Consider the following 23,499-nt stretch of genomic DNA (forward strand, 5'->3'; position numbering starts at 1 on the left):
AATGAGAAAACACGGAGCTGTTTTTAGAGGGGTGGAGGTGCCTGCAACATGTCTGAACATCTCCTTATTTTCCGCTTGTCTGCTCCTAACCCCATCAGCTCATTCAAACACAGCTTTGGCTCGGCTGCGTTTGTGTTCCTGTAGAGAAAATACCTCACCTTTATGCCACGTCTCTCCGTACTCGCCGCCCCCTCGGATGTTGGCCACTGCAAGGATGCCGCCCATGTGTCGCACAAAGATGAGCCTGGACACGCTGAGAAGCAGTTCAAATAATTAACCTTCCATCAACCACCTGGGAAGGACCATGCTGTCTCTCTCCATCCAAACAATGTATCCCCAAAGATACTCCACATGTCAATATTACTGAAATAGGAGTCCAGTAGTTCTCTATTATTTGATTAAAGTGCAAAATATAGAAGTTCTGATTAATGTTTAACAGCAAAGTTCACACATTTTCATGTGCATTCAGTATTATATCCTTTTTCTATACTGGTAAATATCTTTTTTTTTTTTTTAAAGATTTTTTATTTATTTATTTGACAGAGATCGACAGCCAGCGAGAGAGGGAACACAAGCAGGGGGAGTGGGAGAGGAAGAAGCAGGCTCCCAGCGGAGAAGCCCGATATGGGACTCGATCCCGGAACGCCGGGATCACGCCCTGAGCCGAAGGCAGACGCTTAACAACTGCACTACCCAGGCGCCCCTCTATACTGGTAAATATCTTAACTATAGGAAGTGGGAGTACACAATTCATCATGCAAACAAAGAAAGAACTGGAAGCTCTCATTTCATCCTGAATCCATCTTTTAAACAACTATGTTGGCAAACTGAGTATCCCCAGCCACGTGACACAGCCCTGGTGTGAATGGCTCTGGGCTTGCAGGAATCCCCAATGGTGGTCCCTGCTCCACTGTTTTAGTATATCTCTCCTCATTGTTCAAGTTGGAATAAAGCAAGCTGTTTCTGAAATTGGGATTTTAAAGAAGTGTTCCAGTTTTATAGACCTTTAGATGCTGAACTAGGTAACTAACACAAAAGGTGTGAGAGTGGTTGAGGAGACCAAGGACATAGTCCAGAAAGCAAGCATGGAGGGCTCAGGGCTGGAGAAAAAGTTTTCTAGAAATAAGCAGAAGAGACTATAGCACAAAGCTGTTAAGGCCTTTAAGAAATCTGGATTGTGTTTTCTCTTCCTCTTTCCACTCTGACCATAACGGTGCTAAATGACATCCATTATTTCTGATAGCTAAAATCAATTCTGTCTTGAGAAGTGTTTATGAAAGTTTTATCCTTCTCCCTTTTGGTAGCTGGGTAAATGCAGGCTTCTGTAACCTGGGGCTCTAGATGGCCTGAGTGCTGATTTCCTGGGTCTTGAGGATGCAGAGAAAAGGAGAGCTGGGGGAGGCGATCATACCACACAACAGGATTGGCCAAACGATTTTCCATCGGTTGGTCTTATCAACATTGTTCACGCACCCCTCATGGTCTCTACGGAAGCTCCCAGCATATCTGCTGGGTTCTGGGATAAAAATGGTACAGGGCCCCTTCCTTACTCATCTCTAAAGTCCCAGTGGAGCAGGATTAATAACTACTTGTACAAATGAACAAAGATGAGCAGTCTTAGCTATAGATCTGCTCAGAAATCAGGGTGGTCTCCATGCAAGACCCCCCGTAGGGACTAAGGGAAGTGGGGCTCATGATGCAAGTCTCTTAACCTGTTCATGAAATGACACACATGCTCACGGGCCCTGCACTCAGCCTCACCATGACCTGGAACCGAAGCTTGAATTTCATCACTTTGAGTGATAAAGAAGGGCAAACAATGACACGTTTTAGTTTTTAAGGATTAGCTTAACCTAAGAACCAACAGGTATTGGCTTGCATTCTTAGGCTGATCAGCACAGAGAATAAATATGGCATTTGGTTTAACCACACAGACACGGACATACGAACGAGACAGCAAATCTGACTGCCCGGGTAACTGGCTGGAGGTGGGCAGCCTGTCTGTGGCTCGGGCCGTGCCCTGAATACTGGCTGGTGCGGAGGAAACACCGCAGACACAGAGTGCCACCGTCACTGCACAGGAATGAGGAACCGCCGCTGCTCCACGCTTTTACCTGGTTTCCCTTCAATGTACCCATGCGATGATACCTCACAAATCTTCTGGAAATAAATAGTGTCTGCATGATGATTTTACAAGTTCATCAGCTGCTCACTGACAACAGGATAACCAGACATCCAAGGCAGCTCACGATTTGGCTATAAGCTACTGCGGGGCAGGGACCGTGTTGTTTCACACCTCCCCAAATCCTGAAAGGCTCGAAACAAAGCAGCAGTTTCCCTGTCTTCATATTAGGGGCAGGCCAGCCAACCGAATCTACTCAATTTATGTCCTGGGAGTCACCAGCCCATAAATTTCTCCCGAATGGGATCAGATTTCATATGAGGCTCTATTTAGAAGTTTGCTCATGGCAGTCTTGCTGGGAGGAGGCTTGTTTTTACTAAAAATGCTCAACGCAAATTCCATTTTATACTGTGAATGGGATGTTGTAGCCAAGTTTGCAAATAACTGACAGAAGACATTTATTTGAATAACAGCAAACGTGGTAATGCAGATTTTTCCCCCCGAACCATACTTATTGGGAAATAATCACGTGAACAGCTTACAATGGATGAAACAATAGCATATACAGAAAGTACACTTGTGGCTGAATGTTAAGATGGTCTATTTTAAAACTCAGTGCTGCTGAAAAATATAATCAGTAGCCGAAAAATCATTCCCTCTGAAGAGAATGCTGAGGGCAGTGGCAGGACAGCCAATGACCACCACTGCAGGGATGAGCTTCCTTCCGTCCACACCCCAGCCGACGCACCCCTTCTGTAGCCTCAGCGTCTCATTCTCAACCAACCTATTCACTGGTGACACAAGACCAGCTTGTCGTGATCCTGAAATTCCTGACCAAAAGGGCACGTATTTAACACACAGTCCTGCCCCTCCACAAAAAAAAAAACAAGAAATATACAGTTACATACATTTCAAACAATGAGTTAGTGCACTAGTCTCTGGTTTCTTCCCACATCACAGCCACGCCGAAGCTCTGGGAGCCTTCTGCGCTTACCTGTAGTTGGGCGTGATGGATATGTTGAAGCCACCGTAGCCATACAGGAAAGCAGGATGAGAGCCATCCAACTTGATGCCCTTTTTATGCACAATGAACATTCGGAATCTTTGTGCCATCCTTGCTGGGGTAGAAAATCTAGAACAAAAGAGAGAACAGATTTAGTATTAGTTAACGCTTGCTTGCTTTCAGATGGGAGAAACGTGCAGGTAGTCAGTCCCCTGGGTATCTGACGTGAAGCATCTTTCAGTTTTAAGGAGACTTTGTGGAGTAAAGTGTTGGAAAGTAGGGAGACCTGAATTTGAATTCTTACTCCACAAGTATCTAATTAGGTTACCGAGGGTAAGCCATTTATCATCTTTGGCCTCCGTTCTTCAGCCCTAAATGGGGCCATTGTGCTCACCACACAGAACACAGAAGAGAGCAGGTGTTCTCATGTTAAGTACTCTTCATTTTTCTGTTATTATTAAGAAAATGTTAACAACTACAGAATATGTATTAGGTGAGAGAGAACAAGAACAACAACAACAAGGAAAGCCTATTATTCCTAAAGACATTTTCTCCAGCATTTTTTTTATAAGTAGGCTCCGCAACCAGCATGGAGCCCAACATGGGGCCTGGACTCACGACCCTGAGGTTAAGACCCGAGCTGAGACCAAGAGTCAGATGCCCAACTGACTGAGCCACCCAGGCACCCCATTCTCCAGCATTTTTAATTAAAGCTCATGACACCTGCCAGACTCTGGGCAACCTTGGGCAAGTTCAGTCAACATTTCTATATTCATTGCTTCTCGGATAAAAAGAGTGAGAGAAAAAGAATAAGAAAGAGAACACTGAATGCTAATCAAGTGATAAGCCACCAAAAGCAGATAATGGTTTCTTCCAGACAGAAAATCTATAAATAGTTTTTCTCTTTGGGCAAACATGGTGTCTTTACCCCAAGTGATACCTGGAAAGTGTTCCCACTCAGAAACATCTTGCTGACCTCCCATGTTACACTCAAGGACATAAGCCTTCGCACTTAGTGTGGTTTGGAGCCATATTCTATCCAAAGCTTTTTACGGTAGCAGATCTACTGTAGAAAGTTGCCACAAAGTCTTTGGAAGTCAATGGGGGTTGGGGGGGTGGGAGAGTGGGGGTTCAGACTTAGCGAAAAGCACTACAAGGCCACAGTAAATGCCTGCAAGCTCAGTAGTTTCCTGAAACCTGCCAAGAAAATGTAGCGAAAGAAAGCATTTGTTTCTGACTCAGGAGAGAAATACTGAGAGAGATGTACATTTGAGAGTTCAGGAATCATGGAGAATACTTACTCCTCAGGATTCAAAACTATCAGAAGGGACACACACTTTTGTTTAAAGCTGTTAGTGGCTGCCAGTTAGCAGCCTCTAATAGAGTGGAACTGTGTGGGTGGTTCGAGTAAATGCAGAGTGAGAGGAACAAGTTCCAAGTCATTGTCTGGGGCTAATGAGTTCAAATACAGGCCTTCAGCTCAGACGTGGGGAGAATCTGGAGCACTCCAACCACAGAAGGAGCAGGAGAGCAACCTGTCTCACACGATCCTACCTTACACAAAGCCTCTGATCAAAAATCACGTTCCCTCCAGCTTACACCTATCCTCAAACCCCTGCCCCAGCACCCCCTCTCTCTGCGGTCCAGCTCACCCGCCCACAACACCCTCCTCTGCGCCCTGCTCTTCGCCCAGCCAGCAGGGCTGATGCACCTCTCCTTGCCACTCAGCTGGCTCTCCTGTTCCCAAAGTGCCCCATCCTGACGCTCTCGGACAGTGTGGCTCCCCTGTCCCACTGTTCTTGCTTCCGCCTGGAGATCTCCAATGCCTGCGAGTCAGTGCGCAAGTCTCCCTCCCCCATCTGGCTCCAGGACAGAGGAATCCTTTTAGAACACCAGCAGAAGCACAAAGTCCCCTTCACGCCCGTGTTGCAAAAATATATCCAAGCTGAAGTTGGTATGGTTCAGATGTTAAAATAACACCATTTTGAACACTGTCCAAAAGCGAAAGGGCACTGTGAAGATGATTACAATAAAATCAACTTCGAGAAAACTCCTTACAAGAAGGCTATTTCAGACTTGAATATACATACTACGTGAATACGTATGTATACAGAGTTTACCACATCTCTGTACACACACACACTAGTGCTCTAGGCCATTTCCATTTATGGCATGGCAATTGATAATAAACTTTCAATAAAAGGGCAAATTGAATCCTGAGTCTTTTCGTAACCATGGAAGGAATCCATGTGAACATTTTAGAAACATTCATTACATACAGCCCAGCCATTTTTCATCATGCACTGTCTACTTCTTTGACCTAACTGGAACTGCTTTCCTCTTGAAGCCACTTCCTTCAAAGCTTTTCTTCAAGAGGCTTTGGGGTGTCTCTCCCACTGCTCTGGATTTGTTTGGTTAGGAAGAAAAGCTAGCCAACTCCCTATTTCCATTTGCTTCCCAAACCTGGCCAAACCAAAAAGCTCCCCTTCAGAACCTAACTAGTGGTGCTTGAAACTCACTGGCTGGGCCTAAGCATCTAAGATGAACATGTTAAAAATACAGTTTCCCAGACTGCATTCCCAGAAGTTCCAATTCTCTAGGTGTGGGCTGGAGCGCTCAAGGCTGCAGATTTAGCCTGTCTCCTACCTCCTCTGGCACAGGTGGATTGGGGCTCAAAACTAGTCACACCATTTGCTTTTATCACTCCCTGTATCCTTGTCAATTATATCGACTAAAATCAGGTGTTTCCCCACAATCCTTGATATTTCAATATGGGACCCTACACTTCTCTCCCCCCAGTTCTCATGTGATTTTCTTCAGTGACTTTAACAATGAAATTGACAACCTGTCCAGCATCCTGTCCTTACAGATGCCTGAATGTCTCACTGTCCAATCTTAGCTTCCACAGCACCCTGGCCACTTGCTCATTCGAACATTTGCTGGTGTCCATCATGGGCCAGGCCCTGGATGTAAAGATGAATTTGAGCTGGCTAACCCCTTCCCTCATGGGCCTTAGGGTCCCTCACGGAGACAAGCCAGCAGGCACGACAAACACCCATGACCTTGGCTCTGTCTTTGCCCTCAGATCCTGAAACTCTGCAAGGAACGCTGACGGCCCCGCCGTGATTCCAACCTGTTCTTTCGCCACTTCCTTCCCTTCCTTACTCCTCAGGTATCTGCTTTGTTGTTTTTAACTCTTTATCACAACATTCAGTTCCTCATATTCTCTCTGGCTCTGTCAGCCTTGGGCTCGAGACCCTTAGGCAGCCCTCTCGGTGTCACGAATGCCTGAAATCCTCTAATTCTAATGGAAGCCACTGGATTTCTTCTCCTCCTCCAGGTTGTTGGCACTCAGAAAATGCCAGCTCACTTCACTGCAAATTAGTAATACCTGAACTCATGGGCTTTGAACTTACGCTTTATGTCAGTTTTCTCCTTTCCCTAAATGAATTCCTTATGTTTCTCCTTCTTTTCCTCCCTCTGTCTTTCCTAAATGTCTCCCTATACCCTTTTTTGTTCTGAAATCAATTCCAGAGTAGCTGTTTCCAACACTTTCCATCTTCTTCCATTCCCAACACCACCCATTTGCATCCCCTACTCTTTGTCTTGCCTGTTGTCATAGAGGCCATCTGCTTGGAGTTCTTAAAAAACCTTCTGCCAACTTCACTCACCCTCTACAACCCCAGAGAAACACTCAGCCTTGATTCTAATCCTTGCCAATCCCACCACCATCACACTTCCGACTACCACAACGTTTTCTTTTTGTATTTTCTCCCTTTCCTTGGCATGCAAACACACTCAGACTTCTCCTATCCTATAAAACAAAAAACCAAAACCTTTTGCATTGCCCTGTGTGCCCCTCAAGCTAAATTTCCATCTCCCTCTTCCTTCCTGATGACACATCTCCACGGTAACCTACACCCACAGCTCATGCCTTCTGACCTCATTCACCACTGGTGGTAAAGTGGTGTCTTTACCACCACTTTTTTTTTTTTTTAAAGATTATTTGAAAGAGAGTGCAAGAGCGAGCAAGGAGGGGGAAGGGCAGAGGGAAAGAATATTTCAAGCAGACTCCATGGTGAGTGTGGACTCCTACGTGGGCTTGATCCCATGACCCCAAGATCATGACCTGAGCTGGAACCAAGGGTCAGATGCTCAACTGCCTGAGTCACCCAGGTGCCCTAGCTTTACCACCAGTCTTAAAGGGCATCAGTGAACGTTTCTGTCCTTCTCCTTACCCCTCCATCTTCATCTCTGTCCTGGTGGTGCATGTCCTTCCCGAGTTTTTCATAAGTTTATAGAGACACATCTATTCTCACATATTTACACACACACAGGTTACTGTCATGTGGTGATGCATGGTGTCGGGCTAACACTGGCCTACAACATAGCTCTCCTCACACAGCAAGATATCATGGGTTTTTGTCCATGTTAAAACTCTCAGATTTACCTCATTAAAACACACACACACACGAAAAACCAAACCAAAAAACCCCAAACCAAACAAAAACAGGTGCTTAATATTTCATTGTATGAATGTACACAAATGCATTTAATCATCTGCTTACTGGTGGATATTCAGACTATTCTGTTTTTTCTCTTAATGATGGGATAAATCTTATATATTAATGCTATGATTTCTATAGGATATATATTCTCAGACGAGAGACTGCCAAATCAAACTATATGTGCATTTAAAAATTCAACACATTCAATACAAGTAATTCTCTAAAAATGGTGTATCAACTTAAGTCCCTAGTGACAGTTATTACCTAATTGTCCATTTCTTATCAGCAGTGGACGTTAAAATGGATTTTAATTTCTGTTAGTCTAACAAACATTACCATTTCATTATTGCTTTAAGATTATTTTTAAATTCAAAAAAATTTTCATCCATTTATTGATTTTATGTCTCTTCATCAGAAAATAAAGCATACTTGTTCTTTCATTGTGTTACTTTTCTGTTTATAAAACTCTTCTTACATCAAAGATAACTTTTTTCTGTCAAGTTTTGTTTGTATCTCCTCCCTGTCTATAACCTGTCTTTTAACTTTCTTTGTGGAATCTTGAATATACATACTGCATAGATAGGAGTTTCTCACCCCAAGTTATAAAAATATTTGTCTATATTTTCATTTCAAATTTTTACATTTATATTTGTAATCCAAATGGGAGTTTATTTTTGCATATGGTCTTTCCCCTGAAGACCAACTATCACGTACCACTCACTGAAGGATTGTTCTTTTCCCCACTGTTCAGAAATGCCACTTTTGAACTGGTTCCTTCCCAGGCCTCATCTGTTTCGATTTCTATCTGGCAACTGCTTCTTTGGCTTCCTGGGTGGAGTAGTTCTTTGGTTCTTTTTTATTTTTCCAATTCTTTTTCAACCTTCCTAATTGATGCATTACTAGCCCTTCTTTCTCCCGCCACGTGCAACTGTGTTGCAATTTTCTATACTTGGTCTTCTTTTTTCTGCAAGTCCCCCCTCTGCCATTCTCAGAGAGCTCTAATAAATAACTGTGCTCAGGACCTTCAAGTCCACATGTGCAGGCCCCTCTGAGGGGCAGTGATCTCCCGGGGGGATGGCCCGTCTACCTCTCCACGTCACCATGCCCCGATATCCCTGGGGACATACTCCTCCTCGGGGCTCTCCCTCATTTCTTTCTCTTCTCAGTCACCTGACCGCCAACTCTCAGAATCCTATCTTGTGCCAAGGACCCCACACCTGGGCACCCATTCAGTCCTTCCAGTTCCCACAACCAGGCCTCTCCTCTCCCATTTGCACTGGCAGACCTGCTCAGGATTCCCTACTGCATGAGCCTCAAAACCAGCCCGTCTCCTTGATGCCTCACATTTGCGAAAGTGGAGTTGTGGAAGGAAGAGTAGAACCTTATAAACTATTATTAGTCACATACAAAAATTATAATGTAATATACATAAATAAATACAGAAGCCATTAGTGCTTTATGAGTAGACAATTGCCAAGCTTAAATCCATGTGTTATTTTTCTGTTATTCAATAGTTCACTGCCACCACAATACTTCAGCTCAAGTTAAAAAGCAAAACAACTTACTCCCTGCCCCCCATACTTGTAACCAAATGAGAGAGAGCTGGCGATACACATCCATTGTTTTTGAGCGTCCACTGTGGCCACAGCCCTTTAATGGAATGCCAGAGCTGTTATGGGATCCTTAATGGACAGGAAGACAAAGTGCTCGCACAGGATCTAACGGGCAGCCACTTGAGCAATAGAGAAAGTCTGTGTCATCAAGGGCTAATGGCTCGTCATGTGAAGCTGATGGGCCCTGCCTTCCCACTTCTTCTGCCAGCAGCAGAGCAGATAGGTTGTGCCATACAGCCAGCTCAGCAAAGAGCCCGTGATGCCAACGTTAACAACAGGGTCTGTCCCCTGGCACACACCTTCACCTTAACAGACCGCAAGTCCTACCAGAGATGCTGTGGCAGAGAGCTTTGGAAGCACCTGTGAGATCTCGGAAGAGCGTCTGCTTCAGCGTGTTTCCACATGAAATCTTCGAGCGACGCCACAAGTAAAAACCAACATCATGGCAGCAATTCAAAGCCACCGTTCGTTCCAAACATTAGCGAGCTGGCCAAAGGTTGCTCAAACACTGTACTGAGCAAGCTTCCCTCCTTGATCGTATTTTTTCCCCCCTTTAAGACTTAAATTCTTCATTTTGGAGACTCTCACAGCAGTGTAACAGTGTTACTCCACATCTCCAACCAAGAGCATTCAGCACAGCAAGACAGTACCCTCTGGGAAGCCCACGCGTTTCTCCATAGAGGACAGCGATGGGTCTTTCCCGAGCAGTCCCAAGATTGTGGCACTTGGTACAAAAAAGCTGATGTCAGTTCTTTCTCAGCTGGGGAGTTAATAAGATAATCTCAAATTCTGGAGATTTACAACGTTTTAGATACAAGGAGAGATTGTCACTCTGGGACTTCACAAACTGGTTACCTTCTTATTATACAAATGACAAACCTGCGATAAGTCAAGATAAGACAGCTGCCAAGGTGACAATGCTAGTTACGGAAAATCACCACCATGGTCTGCTGAGTCCCTGGTCCAGGGTTTTTCTCCTACTCTTATCACAAAGTAATTCACTCTACGGTATTACTTCCTTGTAAATACATCTTTATTGGGTGTAACTGCGTAAAATTTTGCAAATTTTAGAAGCTTTGGCACTGATTTAATAGATTTTTTTCCCCTCAAGACAATAATCACCAGTCTCTAGGGAATCCAGGGGACAAATATTCTGCCAGAGATACAATGATTTATTTGCTTTTCTGTTTTTGTTGCCCTCTTGAAAAGGAGACTCATTCAAGCATGCCAAAAGCCATATTTCAGATACAGAGGTTATTATATTTACTTTTTTTTTAAAGCAAAGTAAGTCTGCATGGAAAGATGATCCTTCTCCAGTCATCAGTGTTACCATCTTGAAGACAGATTAAAATAATAAAAAAGCCCAGTATATCCTGCAATGCCATTCTACTAAAAAAATCGTCTCAATATTTTTAAAAGGTGTAACAGACACAATTAACTTCACAAATGAAACAAATGCTTGAGACAATCATAAAGCAAGCAACCCCCATTTTCTAAGGAATCAATTAAATCTAAAGCAGCTTCCAATTTTGCATATTTCGGCCCATATTCTAATGAATGATTATTTATCAGATAAGAGCTCACAGATCCTTGACGTCTTTAAATTAAAAAACTACTGAAGGAAGGAAAGAGAGAAAAAGGGTTTACGTGTATGTAAAGCATACAGTAAAACATGTCAGAAATGACCACCCCTTATTATCAAGCATAACTTCCAGAGGCATCACCAAATATAAAGCAATGCTACTCTGGAGCTGGGCTTTGGCATGAGATGACAGTCACGGAATACATGTCCGGCTGTCCTAACGGGTGAATCCGGTTTCAGATAGATGAAATAAAAACATCTTCCTTTAAAGGAAAAAAGCAGAGCAAGGAAACCGAAGAAATCAAGGAAACATTACCGTTCTTCAAGGGAATGACATCAGTTATGAAGAGATCATGACTACTGAAATGATTACTTTTCTTGAAATGAACACACTTAGTAATAAGATCAATTTTGCTGAGACATTCAAACATGGGCAACCACAGAAGCTTCTGAAAACAGTCAATATTCAACCCCAGATTTGTTCTTGTTCAGGTTTGGTGCTATCTGAGGCAAATGCCAGCATTCTCATTATCCCCACTAAAGGGATATGCTCGCACATGAAAGATGAAGGTAAACTGCAAAGGGCAAGCCCTTCGGTGAGAAGAATGTCTGGTGATAGCAGCTCCTTCCTAATTTTAGGGCCTGATAGGTTTAAAGGAGAATGTTCATGAAAGGGTGTTGAGCTTCCCCTTTTATCAGAGTCGACAGAGGCACTTGTGTGGCCTGTGCTAAGTGTGGCAAACACATGTGACGAGGAGCAGAGCTGCTCAGAAATCTCATGGTCAACGCGAGCAGGGTCAAGATACTCCACTGCCCAAAGAACCAGGCAGAAAGCAACCGTTGTGCCTCCATTACCTTGTAAAGCAAGTATAGGGAGAGCTTCGCAGGGTTTCGAGGGGGTGCTGCACATTTCTGTCCTGTGCTTAGGTTAAAAATACCTTCCAGGCATTAGAAAGTCACCGTACCATCTATTTTCTAGGCGTTTAACTTTGGAGAAGTGGGGAGGAATTTAAGAGTCACCGTTGGGCAGAAAATATAAAGGGAAATTTCTATTCCCGATACTTTTCCTTTGCTTTTCAAAGGACGGCCAGTTTTCTAACCGTGGAACTTTAAAAACTCCCAGGGGGGCACCTCAATAACAGCAACGTCAGTCTATTCAAAAAATCTACTTTAATTTTTGGTCCATTTCTTGAGCATCAACAACGTGCTAAGTGCTCTGCTGACTGTCTCTGCAGAAATGCCTCAGCTCTCCAAGGCTGGGCCATCTTGTTCTTTGGAATAATAAACCTATTCCAAGTTCCAAACTGTGGAGCAAGAAGTGAAACAGAAATGCGAAGGTGCTGAACACAAGGGAAGAAAGACAGTGGCCCACGTGGATCGTGGCACTTTGATGAGTTTGGCTGGAGTCTGGAAACTTTCGGGGTTGTGATGAGTAAATAGGACTGGATTGCAGACCATAGTCGCCATCTTCACTTCCACTGATCTGACCTCTTTGTGGTCAAGGTCCACATAGTCAGACATTCTCTTAAAATGGAAGGATCTCCTGCCTGCACAGGTTCAGGGAAAGCCATCTGTGTGTTTTAACGGGCACTGCTTCTTGGGGTGAGCTCACAGAACGCATCAAGTGCAGGCAATGAGGCTCACTACAAGGGCGCTGAGGTGGCACGTCAAACCTACATGTGTTTGTTTTGCTCTTTATGAAAACAGTGTGCTGAGTCCATCATCAGGGGAGCCCTGCACTGCTCGCATTCAGTGAACATCTGATGAATGAATAAACAAGTCAGCACTGCACATTAAACACTCTCTTTCTGCTCCCCCCAAACCCCTGCTGGCTTGTTTCAGTTCCTGAGGCTCAGAGGCACTTCGGGTGCCTCCCGCATACCATTTCCTCCCTGCCCGCCCAGAGGAAGGCCCTGCCTTCTAACAGGATTCCTGCTTCCAATCTTTGGGCATTTGTTGCCAGATTAATCTCCCTAAGATTAAAAACAACAGAGATCTCCCTAAGATTAAAAACCTTCCTTTTAATCTAGGTCACTCCCGTACTGACAACATGCAATACCTCCCCATCCTCTATAAAAGGAGGTCCACGTTTTAGACCAGCCATTAAATATCTCCACTGTCTACCTTCAACCCTTCTAAACCTTCCCAACCGCAACTGTCCTCTCCCCTGAAACTGCCATTCGCATCTCCAGATCCCTGAAGTCACCAGGCCTTACAGACTAAAGCACAACTGGAAAAAAAAAATTCACTGGCTCCTAGGAATTCACTTATTTGACCCCCCTCGAGCTCCCAACCAACGCAGGCATCCCTAAAGCTGTATCTCAGCACGTTCAACCTTTGCTTGGCTAGTTCTAGTAGTAAGAAAGAAATTCACAGCACCGCGAACAGCAGCTCATTTCACTGGGAGCCTCTCACACTGTTAGAAAGTTCTTCCTTACCTGAAAATGTCAAAATAAATGAAAACACAGGGAAAAAAAGTCAGCCAAGGCTCTGGAGACAGAACCTAGTGATAGTAAATTTCCATATAAACTATCAACTAAAGTTCTGTACATTTAAAAAAAAAAATACTAAAGTGCCCCCCAGTAGGTTTCTACATTTTTCACAAGAGGATTTTCCTCAGTCCTCAGGTCAAAATAGATGTTACTTATTTTACTTGATTTGTTTAAAACACCTTAATAGTTCTTACCATGAACCAAGCACTATTCTAAGGAGTTTATAAATACTCCCTCATTTAATCCACATATGAGGTTTACACCACAAAGGGCCCCATTTTTTTTTGGGGGGGGTGTCACTCTGACCAAGAGAAGTAACTCATCCAGGTCATATATCCTGGGAGTGATGGAGTCAAGATTTGTACCTGGGCTGACTGACTCCACACTCCATGCTGTCAGTCACTAGGAACAAAGGATCAGCAAAGCCCCCGAACCCCCTCCAGGGCCCCTCCTGAACCTCCTGTTCACAGCTGTGGTGCCATCATGTGTCTGTGTGTGTCTGTGGACCTCTCTGTATCTAGCACGGTGCCTAGAAGACAGCGAGCACTTAGAAAACAAGTCTGGATCACTGCATAAATAAACACGCACGCTGGACACCACGCTGCGATCAAACAACTCACAAGAAGGTATTTCAAGTGGCAGTGCCCTGAAAAAAACTCTATAAAATAAAGCGATCTAGAGTCTGGCACCAAAATGCTTATAAGCTGAGAAGGAATAAAATACAAATTAACTCTGGTAGAGGCACTCAAGAGACTGGATAAGGTTACAAATTTCTAACTTATTACTAATGAAAAATATTTAACATCTGACATTTTATGTGTAGCCGTTCATATACTAATTTAGCAATGCCATGGTGGACGAGCTTTATGGCTCCGAAACGGTTTAGTTATGGTAATTTACTGCATGAGATTGCACCTGCGTCATAAAAACCCAGGAAGAATACTTGAAATCAATTTCAGATTCTCATTAACTCAAAACTATGGTGGACCACTTATTTATTTTACTGCCTTAGGAAAAGAAAATTAATAAGCAAAATGTTGACATGACAAACTCTGGCCAGAATGCTCCGTCACAGAAGAGAACCAACCACACAGCTTTAAGGCTCTGTGGCTGGTAGCTCTGCAGGCCTTAAAAGGCTGGACTATGAGAGAGAGAGACAGATGTTGGTGAGGAGAAAGGAAAGCAGTGTTTGTGCAATCAATCGAGCAGCTCCGGGCGGGGGGGGCGCTGAACCAGAACTGCTCGCAGCCGAGAGTGGCCCTGAATCGAGGGCAACACAGACAAAAGCTCTCCAGCCAGGACACTGGCACAACCATCCAATTACCATCTTTTCGTCTATATATCCAAGTTGGGAAAGGGAGATGCTGCAAAACACTGCGAGGAGCAAATGCACACAGCATCATTTCACTGCAGGAAAATGAATGACTGGAATACTGAAGAGGGGAATCTGGAAGTAAGATTCTCTGGCATAAGGACGTTTATTTTGGGGGGTTTCTGTTGCACACCTCCAACGCTGCTAGTACACGGATCTGCTTCTACCTGGAGTCTCTCAGGCCAATGCAAATCACCAAAACAAAGCCCTCGGAGAGTCAGAGGTGGGAAAAATCCATCCTGGATGATTTCAGGTTGCTTAAAGGACAATCGTTAAGAAGCTCACTTGCACCACAGTGCATTTCACTCCCCCACGCTGGGAAACGTGGAGCCAGAAATGGACTCACGCTGGTGCAGGCGGGCTGCACGGAGGTGGTCAATGGGAAGACACAGAAGGAGAGGCTTCCAGGAGCATCACAGACAGCCACTGGGGGCAACTCACCAGGGGATGGAAAAGAGGAAGGGGGGCAAATGAACGCAAATCACAAGGTTCAGAAATCCTGCTACAAAGCTACAAGCACAACTTCTTTGATTTATATTCTATGCTTGGCTGTGTGAAATGTTTCATATTTGTGCAGTAGAATAACAGTAGCAGAAATCTTACCAGTGGAACCGTATATCATTGTTTTCTTTTTTGATGGCTATGAAATGCCTCCCACCACCTTGTTCACCCCAGCACTATCATGATAGAGAGATCTTGTCTATTCATTTTCAGATGCTTTAAAAGTGGAAATGGTGTAATTTTAAGTATGCATACACACACACCTTTTTGTTATCACTTGTAATCAAGGCATTAAGGTAGTGAAATATCAAAGTCTAAGGAAAACGAAAGTTTCAGATGAATAATCGATTCATGTTCATGGAAGATCTGGAAAAGAACACTGTGCTGTTCTGATGATAGATGGCATTCAGGACGGCGGATGGGGAACGTTTGATGACTGTGAAGCATCAGGGGGGTGTGCAGAAAAGCTGGCTACAAAACCAGCACACTGCGGACAGAAACTTTCATCTAGTGAATTCTGTGTACTATCTCTACTGCCTAGTAATTAACAGGCAATGTCCAGGGCTGCAAGGAGGCTCCTCTTTCCCAGGTGGCTAGGCTCAGCAGCTCCACTCACGGCCTCTTCAGTCTACTGCTTCCCTGGCCACCTCCCCAGTCCTTAAATGTTACTGCTCCCTTTCGTCCTCCTTCCCTTCCATACACACCACCAGAGGGTTTGATCTGAGCCCACGTGCTCACTGACCCCCACCATGGCCAGCCTTCATGACTCTCCCTGACTCCTGACCCTAATTCTCTGAGCACCTGACAAATGCCACATAGGTATCCAGCACAGTCCCTTTCAAAGGTTCCCCACTGTCCAGGGGATAAAATCTCACCCCACCTGGGTGCATACCAGGCCCTTACAGTTTTGACCTGTCTGCATCTCCAGGCTCACCTCCTGCTGGTGGGGTGCAGCCCTGGTGTTGGGGAGACCTCTGCTTGTGTACAAGCTCTCCTCCCTCCTGTGTCCTTCCCCTGTCTGCCCGAAGCTCCTTTCCTGGAAGTCCTCTAGGGACAGTCTTAGATGTTCCTCCACATCTGGGCTCTCATAGGACCTGGGATCACCTTTCATAGAGTCTCTCCCAACATCAAATTGCTACAAATGTTTGATCACACCATTTCACCTAGTAAATTCAATCCTACCTTATAGCCCCAGCACTGCCGGATACAAGGTAGCAGCTTGATAAATGTTTGTGAAATAATGTTTTTTAAATTTATATCATCTTCTCATTTAGAAATTCCATTTTATTTAAATTAGTATTATTATAACTATCACTGCCTTAGGCATCCCTCCGGCTTCTCCCTGGGAGGCACTGGGACTTTGGGGCTCTGGCTTAGACAAACACAGCAAGGGAATATGTTACAAGAAACACGAACAACGAAGAGAAGAACCATACATACAAATCAATAAAACTATGGAGGAGTGAAGAAAGAAAGGGAAAGCAAGCGCATGAAATACAAGAGGCTGCTTTAGAAAACATGTTAGAAAAGCCAAAAGCCAAAGGAAGAGAATTAAGCTTCTAAAGTCTGAAAGCATTAATTAAAAAATCCAAATGATCACATACTCTCATAAAACATAGCAAGGAATCCTGGTCAACTGAATTTACACGTTAGTAGAATTACCTTTTCATTGCTCAGCTTGTCTAAAAGTTTCCCAGACACTTGCAAGAAAACAACATAATAAATGTGTACCAGGAAGATATTTAAAAAATTAACTTTGATGCTCTAAAAGGAGGAGGATTATTTCCTGCTTTGGTCACAGACTATGACCCGAAATACACTTAAAGACTAGATCACACAGAAATTCCACAGAAGTACAGATGGTAACAAACATCTGTTTTCTGACACCATTTGCTGGTTTTGAATAGAAATTACCTTTGGAGGGGAGAGGGAGCTGGTCCCATCGAAATTTTACAGAAAGGGAATGATCCATTCACATAGGTTTCTGGCAGTGATAACTAGATAATTTCAGACTGCATCATTTATCAAGACTTCTCCTATTCATTTGCCAAATATATACATGTATCTGCTCTGGGCTCTGGGGACATAGCAGTGGGGAAAACCACTTTCTGAAGGGAAGACAGAGGGACACATAAACAAATGGAGAGACAAAGCTGGATGCCAGGAAGACGGGATGGGGCAGGGCTGCTATCTGACTGGGGAGGGAGAGGAGGGAGCTCTGATCAGTGCAGTGGAGGTAAACGAACGAGCGGGGGTGAAGGGTCTAGGCAGAGGTAGGAAGAAGAGCTGCAGCACGGGGAGCGCCCATGGACCTGTGCAGGCAGAACGAGGCAGCCAGCATGACTGCAGCAGAGTGACCAGCAGAAGGGGACAGGGGCCAGCCCGGGGTGGGGGGAGACCTGTGGGCATCACTCCCAGGCTGGTCAACGGGCAGACAAATGCAATCATAAGGGATATGCAATTTATGAAGAAGCCACATTATCCTGTGAAACGACAGCCAACTGTCTCTTCCTTTGGACCACGGATCTCAGAACTGGCCGCTCTGCCTGCTGATACGGACCCCAGCCAGGAGGTCAGCCCGCTAATGTGTTAAGAGTAACATAAATCATTCCCAGCCACTGACACCACCATGAAATCTCAGTATCGTGGGGGTAAAGTGTTTGCGGGAGACCTGTCATGGCGAGGGAAGAGTTCTATTTCTCCACCGAAGGAAGGGTACCGTAGTCGAGCAGAGAGCCCCAGTTTCTGCGGCTGGCCCCACAGATCGGGCCGGCCTGAGAATGTGGAGGAGAGAGTGGTCACAATCACCCTCTCCAGCCAGAGCTCTGCTCGTGGGACGTGGCTGGCAGGGGTAAGGTGGCGCCAGAGTGGGTGCATGGGAAGACCGAGAAGGAAGACAGTGCTGGCTATGCTGCCTGTCCAGGGGTCACTGGTGCTGCGGGCAGCATCCTCCTGCCCTCCTCTGACTGACTAGCGGGGCCTGATGCAAGTTCCTGCATGCAGACGGGTCCACACGGGTGTGATGGAGGCCTGAGAGCTCGGGCAGAATTCTGAAAGGCCTGATGGCAGCAGACCTGTGAGGCGAGATGGCACACGTGAGCCGCAGCTCCCAGCAGCTCAGCCAAGCAGGAGCCCCCTGGCAGCGCTTATGTTCTTCATTAAGTAAAGTAGGAAAACACTCGTTACTTAAAACACTGTGTTCAGGACACAAACTCTCCTATAATTTTGAGTCCACCAGAAAAAATAATGCCTGTGGAGAAAATAATAGGTAATGCCTTACTAAGATTTCTAGAGCCGCTTATATTTTTAAAGAAAATATTTGGAAAATGAAAGCTTAAAAATAATGAAATGGATTTTTACTGACAGAATTTCAGGTGCTGTCGTCAAAGACGGGGCCGGGGGCAGACGAAACAACGTGGACGGAACTACAGGGTATTATGCTAAGCGAAATAAGTTAGTCTGAGAAAGATAAATACCATATGATTTCACTCATATGTGGAATTTAGGAACAAAACAGATGAACATAGGGGAAGAGATGGAAAAATAAAATGAGATAAAAACAGAGAGGGAGGCAAACTGTAAGAGACTCTAAACTATAGAGACCAAACTGAGGGTTGATGGAAGGAAGTGTGTGGGGGATGGGCTAGATGGGTGATGGGCATTAAGGAGGGTTCTTGTGATGATAAGCACTGGGTGTAACATGTAAATGATGAATCTATATTTTACTCCTGCAACCAATACTACACTACATATAAACTAACTAAAATTTAAATAAAAACATGAAACTAAACAGAACAAAAGAAGATAGAGAATTCAGGCCCTAAGAGGTCTCACAGAAGGAAAGTAAGGAGCTGGCTTCCTTCCTCACAGAATGGAGGGAATGTCCCTCATATGAAGGCCAGGCCTTCCACCAGGGCTTGGAACCCTCTCACCCTCTCAAGGAACTTGGCTCCTGGGGTGGTTCCCTCCTACTGGCCAACCCATCAACACACAGTCTGGTTTCTCCCCCCTTCATAAGACAGCCCATTGACCTTGTACACGCCTATCACCTCATGCAATTCAACTTCTCAAGACTGTCTACACACATGGCTCCCCACCTCCCTCTCCCTACCCCCCTTCTCCCTGATCTTGAACAACACACTGCCACAAAAGCTATGGAAGGCTCCATCTGTAAAATGTTCTATGAAGTTAAAATCTGATTTTTTGGATTGATTTGTTTTCTTAGCACAGCTGTATTCTACAGCAAGAAAATGAAAAATCTGAAAAGTAATCTGAAGGAGGGAGAAGGGGAGGGTAGGAAGACAAACCACAGTTGTTAAAAGACAGAGATGTGCAGTTAGCCTACCAAGGATTATTTTTTTAAAAAATTTTTTTAAAAGTTTAAAAATATAAGCTTTTCAGATTACAGCATTAACGCAAGACTGTTCTAACTAGACTAATAATGCAATACAACATCGTACGAAAAGCAAAGCTAATCCCCCAATCCCTCAATAACATCCTCCCCTCAAGAAACCACATATGTCTTCTCTGCTCTTCTTCAATATACCCTGTTCAGCCACCAGTCTGCCCCACTGCTCCTGGAAGTGCTCGTCAAGATCACCAATGAATCCACCCAGTCAAATCCAAGAACTCTTCTTCTTTCCTTATTTGACCATTCACACTGAGTGTTGTCTGCCACCGGCTCCTTCTAATAGCCTATCCTTGACTTCCTGCTCCCCCGGTCTGCACTTTGCTGGCTTTTCTCTTACCTCCCTGGCTACTGCTTCTGGGACTCCCCTGCTGGCCCTTCCTCCTGCAGCTAACGCCTGGCAGTGGGGCTCCTCAGGGTGCAGTCCTGACCCTCCCTCATTCTACTGCATGTCATTCTGTCCTTGCCCCAGATCTAAACAACACACTGACACTGAAGATGCCCATGCTTATAAGTCCGACTCAGATCTCTCCTTTGAGCCTGAGACTCAAATATCCACTCCATACTTGACATTGCCACTGGCTGACAATGTAACACAAACTTGATACGTCCAAAATATTCGTCCTCCCAAACATGTCCTCCCTGACCCACTGCCAACAACTTGATACATGGTACCAGCTGCTCAGATTCCAAATCTCAGAGTCATCCTTGATGTGTCCCTCCTCCTCTCCCCTCCGCGTGCAACCCGAGTGCGTCCTGTTGATTCTACCTTCCAGGTATTTTCCAAACCCACCCTTCCTCATGTCCACAGTCTCTCCCTTAGTCTAGGCCACCTTATGTCTTCCAGCAATCTCTACAGCCACATCTGCCCCTTCCATCTATTCCCCATAAAATGGAAGACAGCTTTCTTAAACCAGAACATGTCCCATTCCAGTATAAGACCCTGCAAGGACTCCCACTGCACTTGGGATCCCTAACAAACCCCAGCACATCCATGAGGTTCTGCCTTCCCTCGCTTACCACACCAGTCCTCTCTCAGGTCCTCTCTGAGGCCAAGCGCTTTGTTCTCAGGGTCTTTGCTCTAACAGCTGGGCTGCTCTCCCCACATCTCCACTTGGTTAGTTCCCTTGCACATCGCCTTTATGTTTCCACTGACATTACCCAAAGACAGTCTGGTTGACCACTCATTTCTGGCCCTACTTATTTTACTCATGGCCCTTCCCCCAACTTGCAATCTTCATGTTTATTTTCTGTTCACTTGTGTTTTTTTGTTTTTTGGGGGTTTTTTGGTTGTTGTTTTTCTGCCTATACTCCTCATAAGGGTAAAGACCACAGCTCTCTAGATCACTGTTTAACATGATGCCTGGCACAGAGTAAATTCTTAATAAACACACAGATTGGATGAATGAAAGTGGTTCTCTTCCCCATCCCACCTCCCCACAACAGTGCTGACCAATTCCTGATGGCACGTGAGGAAGACACCTGTTGGCAGCTGTAGATGGACTACAGGAAGAGTGGAAGCCTAGGCAGGGGAGCATAGGTGGCGCCAGCAACGCCCCATGACACCCCTTGGTTCCTCCTACCTCTGCAGATTCTGAGCGACGGTTCAAAGTCGGCACTTCAACAGTCAAATCTGCAGATTCTCTAGCAAAGCACCAGCCACAGTTTAGAGTATTTATACTCTTCTCTAATCTTTTCCAAATATTTAAATTAGCTATATGCACATTAACCTTTGGAGCTGAACTAGCTATATCCTGTGCAAAACACGGAAGGCTTCAGGGTCCTGATGAAGGCCGCACATACACAGTGATTTTTACTTACACCCTAAATGGTTTTCTGTTTGAGAGTCTATTTCAGAATTACCCACTATCCAACTCGGGATCGAAGAGCATATTCTGTTTAAAAATATATTTATATTTACATGCATATTAATATTGATATCTACTCCTACACATACACATGTAGACAAACGAATGCAGCTGCAGGCAGGGAGGACACAAGGTTGGTCAGCTATGACTTAACTCAGCAGAACTAACTAGCAGATGATTTTAAATGTATAAGAATTTATATGGGCTGCATTTATCAATACAGCCTGAGTAGATGATGTACATTTCTTTCTTTTGTGCCATTAAACCAAGGTGAGCAACGAAGATTTCTCCAGGATCTTAATAAAGCCACAGAGTTTTCTATCAGTTCCTACATGAAGACCTAGAACCAGCTACTTCCAGGTACTCAACAGCTGAACTGGGACAACTGGGAAGAAGCTGGCCGAGCTCCTCAGGGCCAACAGCACTGGCTATGCCACTGTGTGATTAGGGGCAAGTCATCTAACTTCCCTACACTGCAGCCTCTTTACCTCGAGAATGGAAGTCATGAGAGTCCTGACTGTGTGAAGAAAGGAGAGAAGGCACTGAGAGCAGGGGCATGCGGCCTGGCACAGGGAGTGCCCACATCCATGTTCTACTTTCAAGTAACAGCACACTCTCCCCTTTCCCTGTCTTTTGCTTTTGACTGAGTTTCCCAGGGCAGGAACAAGAAGAGAAGTTTCTACAGAAGTTGGGACTTGGCTGAGTACTCACAATGTATAGAATTTCAGAAAATGCGGTAAAGAAAATGAACAGTGCGACGATGGAGCACGGAGGAAGGAGAGCCAGGCAGAGGTAAGCATGCATATGGTGGGCAAGGACTTGGTTGGGAGTTGAGCCCTGATGGTGCCAAGTAGTTGGAATGGGGACTTGGGGCAGCGAGGCAGCACTTTTGCGGGGCTGGATCAAAGAGGGCATCAAGAGTTGGCGAGAGGAGCTCAGACTTAACACAGACAATGACTAGGAACCTGTGTGTGTCCCTGTTTAGTACCCTCACAATGCCTTCTAATTGGCGATATTTTGCCATCATGTTTATCACTATTACATTTCTTTTTTTTTTAAAAAAAGATTTATTTATTTGTTTATTAGAGAAAGACAGCCAGCAAGAGAGGGAACACAAGCAGGGGGAGTCGGAGAGGAAGAAGCAGGCTCCTAGTGGAGGAGCCTGATGTGGGGCTCGATCCTGAAACGCCAGGATCACGCCCTGAGCCAAAGGCAGACCCACGCGCCCCATTACAACATTTCTCATCTACCACTTATACTTAGTCATCACTCGGCATGAACAGAGAATGATCGTCTACTTCTCTAAGCCCAGGTCAAGGTATACTTGACCCCAATCAAAAGGTCATACTTATGGAAATGGCACATGTTTCCTTCCTTCTTCACAGACCAATGAAGTTAGACCATAACGGTTTTTCCTCCAGGGAGTTAATGGAACATTTGCAGCGCCAGGTCTATTTTTACTCAGTCTCTCATCCATCGGCCATCAGTGAAATGTAGGCAAAGGGGAGGGGCAGGAGGAACTACGTAGCAGGTGGAGAGACCACACTAAGCTTCTATGTTCTCTTCTCCCCATCTGCCCTAAGGATAGAGCAGAGCAGGAAGCCAAAGAACACTTGTCTAGGTGACAGCCTACATAAAGACGTACCCCTGGGGTTTAGGGGTGACATTATCACAGAAAAGGAGAAAAATTACTCCAACTTTCTCCCATCAAGCCTTCGCAACGCAGAGAAAACCTAAGCAATTTTCAGATTCCAGTTTCTAGACATCCACCTAATCCTATTTAATTTAATCTGACTTCACCCATTAAGAAGGCAGAAATGATGGACAGACACTGGAATGGGTGTACTTGTCTAAAAAAAGCAATTGAGAAGGTCTCCTGCTTTGGGCATAGAAGTGACTTTCTGGGTTCACTGTACAAGCCAAGGTCTTGGGCTACCCTTCCAAAATGAATTGGAGGGTAGTCCTCTGAACTTGAGTTTGAAGCAACCTGATGCCAGTATTGACATTACTGCCAACCCCTGAGTAAAGAT

At 44.9% G+C, this 23,499-nt stretch overlaps 1 protein-coding gene across 1 annotated transcript in view; it reads right to left on the bottom strand.

The window, feature by feature from the left end:
• Positions 1–23,499, bottom strand: part of PREP (prolyl endopeptidase) — a 124,120-nt gene that overhangs the window by 10,132 nt on the left and 90,489 nt on the right. The window contains 3 exon segments of the mRNA XM_034670908.1: positions 159–253; positions 3,117–3,217; positions 3,219–3,254. Coding sequence (XP_034526799.1) covers positions 159–253; positions 3,117–3,217; positions 3,219–3,254 — 232 coding nt within the window.

Source organism: Ailuropoda melanoleuca, chromosome 10 (genome assembly GCF_002007445.2).
Source record: "Ailuropoda melanoleuca isolate Jingjing chromosome 10, ASM200744v2, whole genome shotgun sequence".
Taxonomy (NCBI): Eukaryota; Metazoa; Chordata; class Mammalia; order Carnivora; family Ursidae; genus Ailuropoda; species Ailuropoda melanoleuca.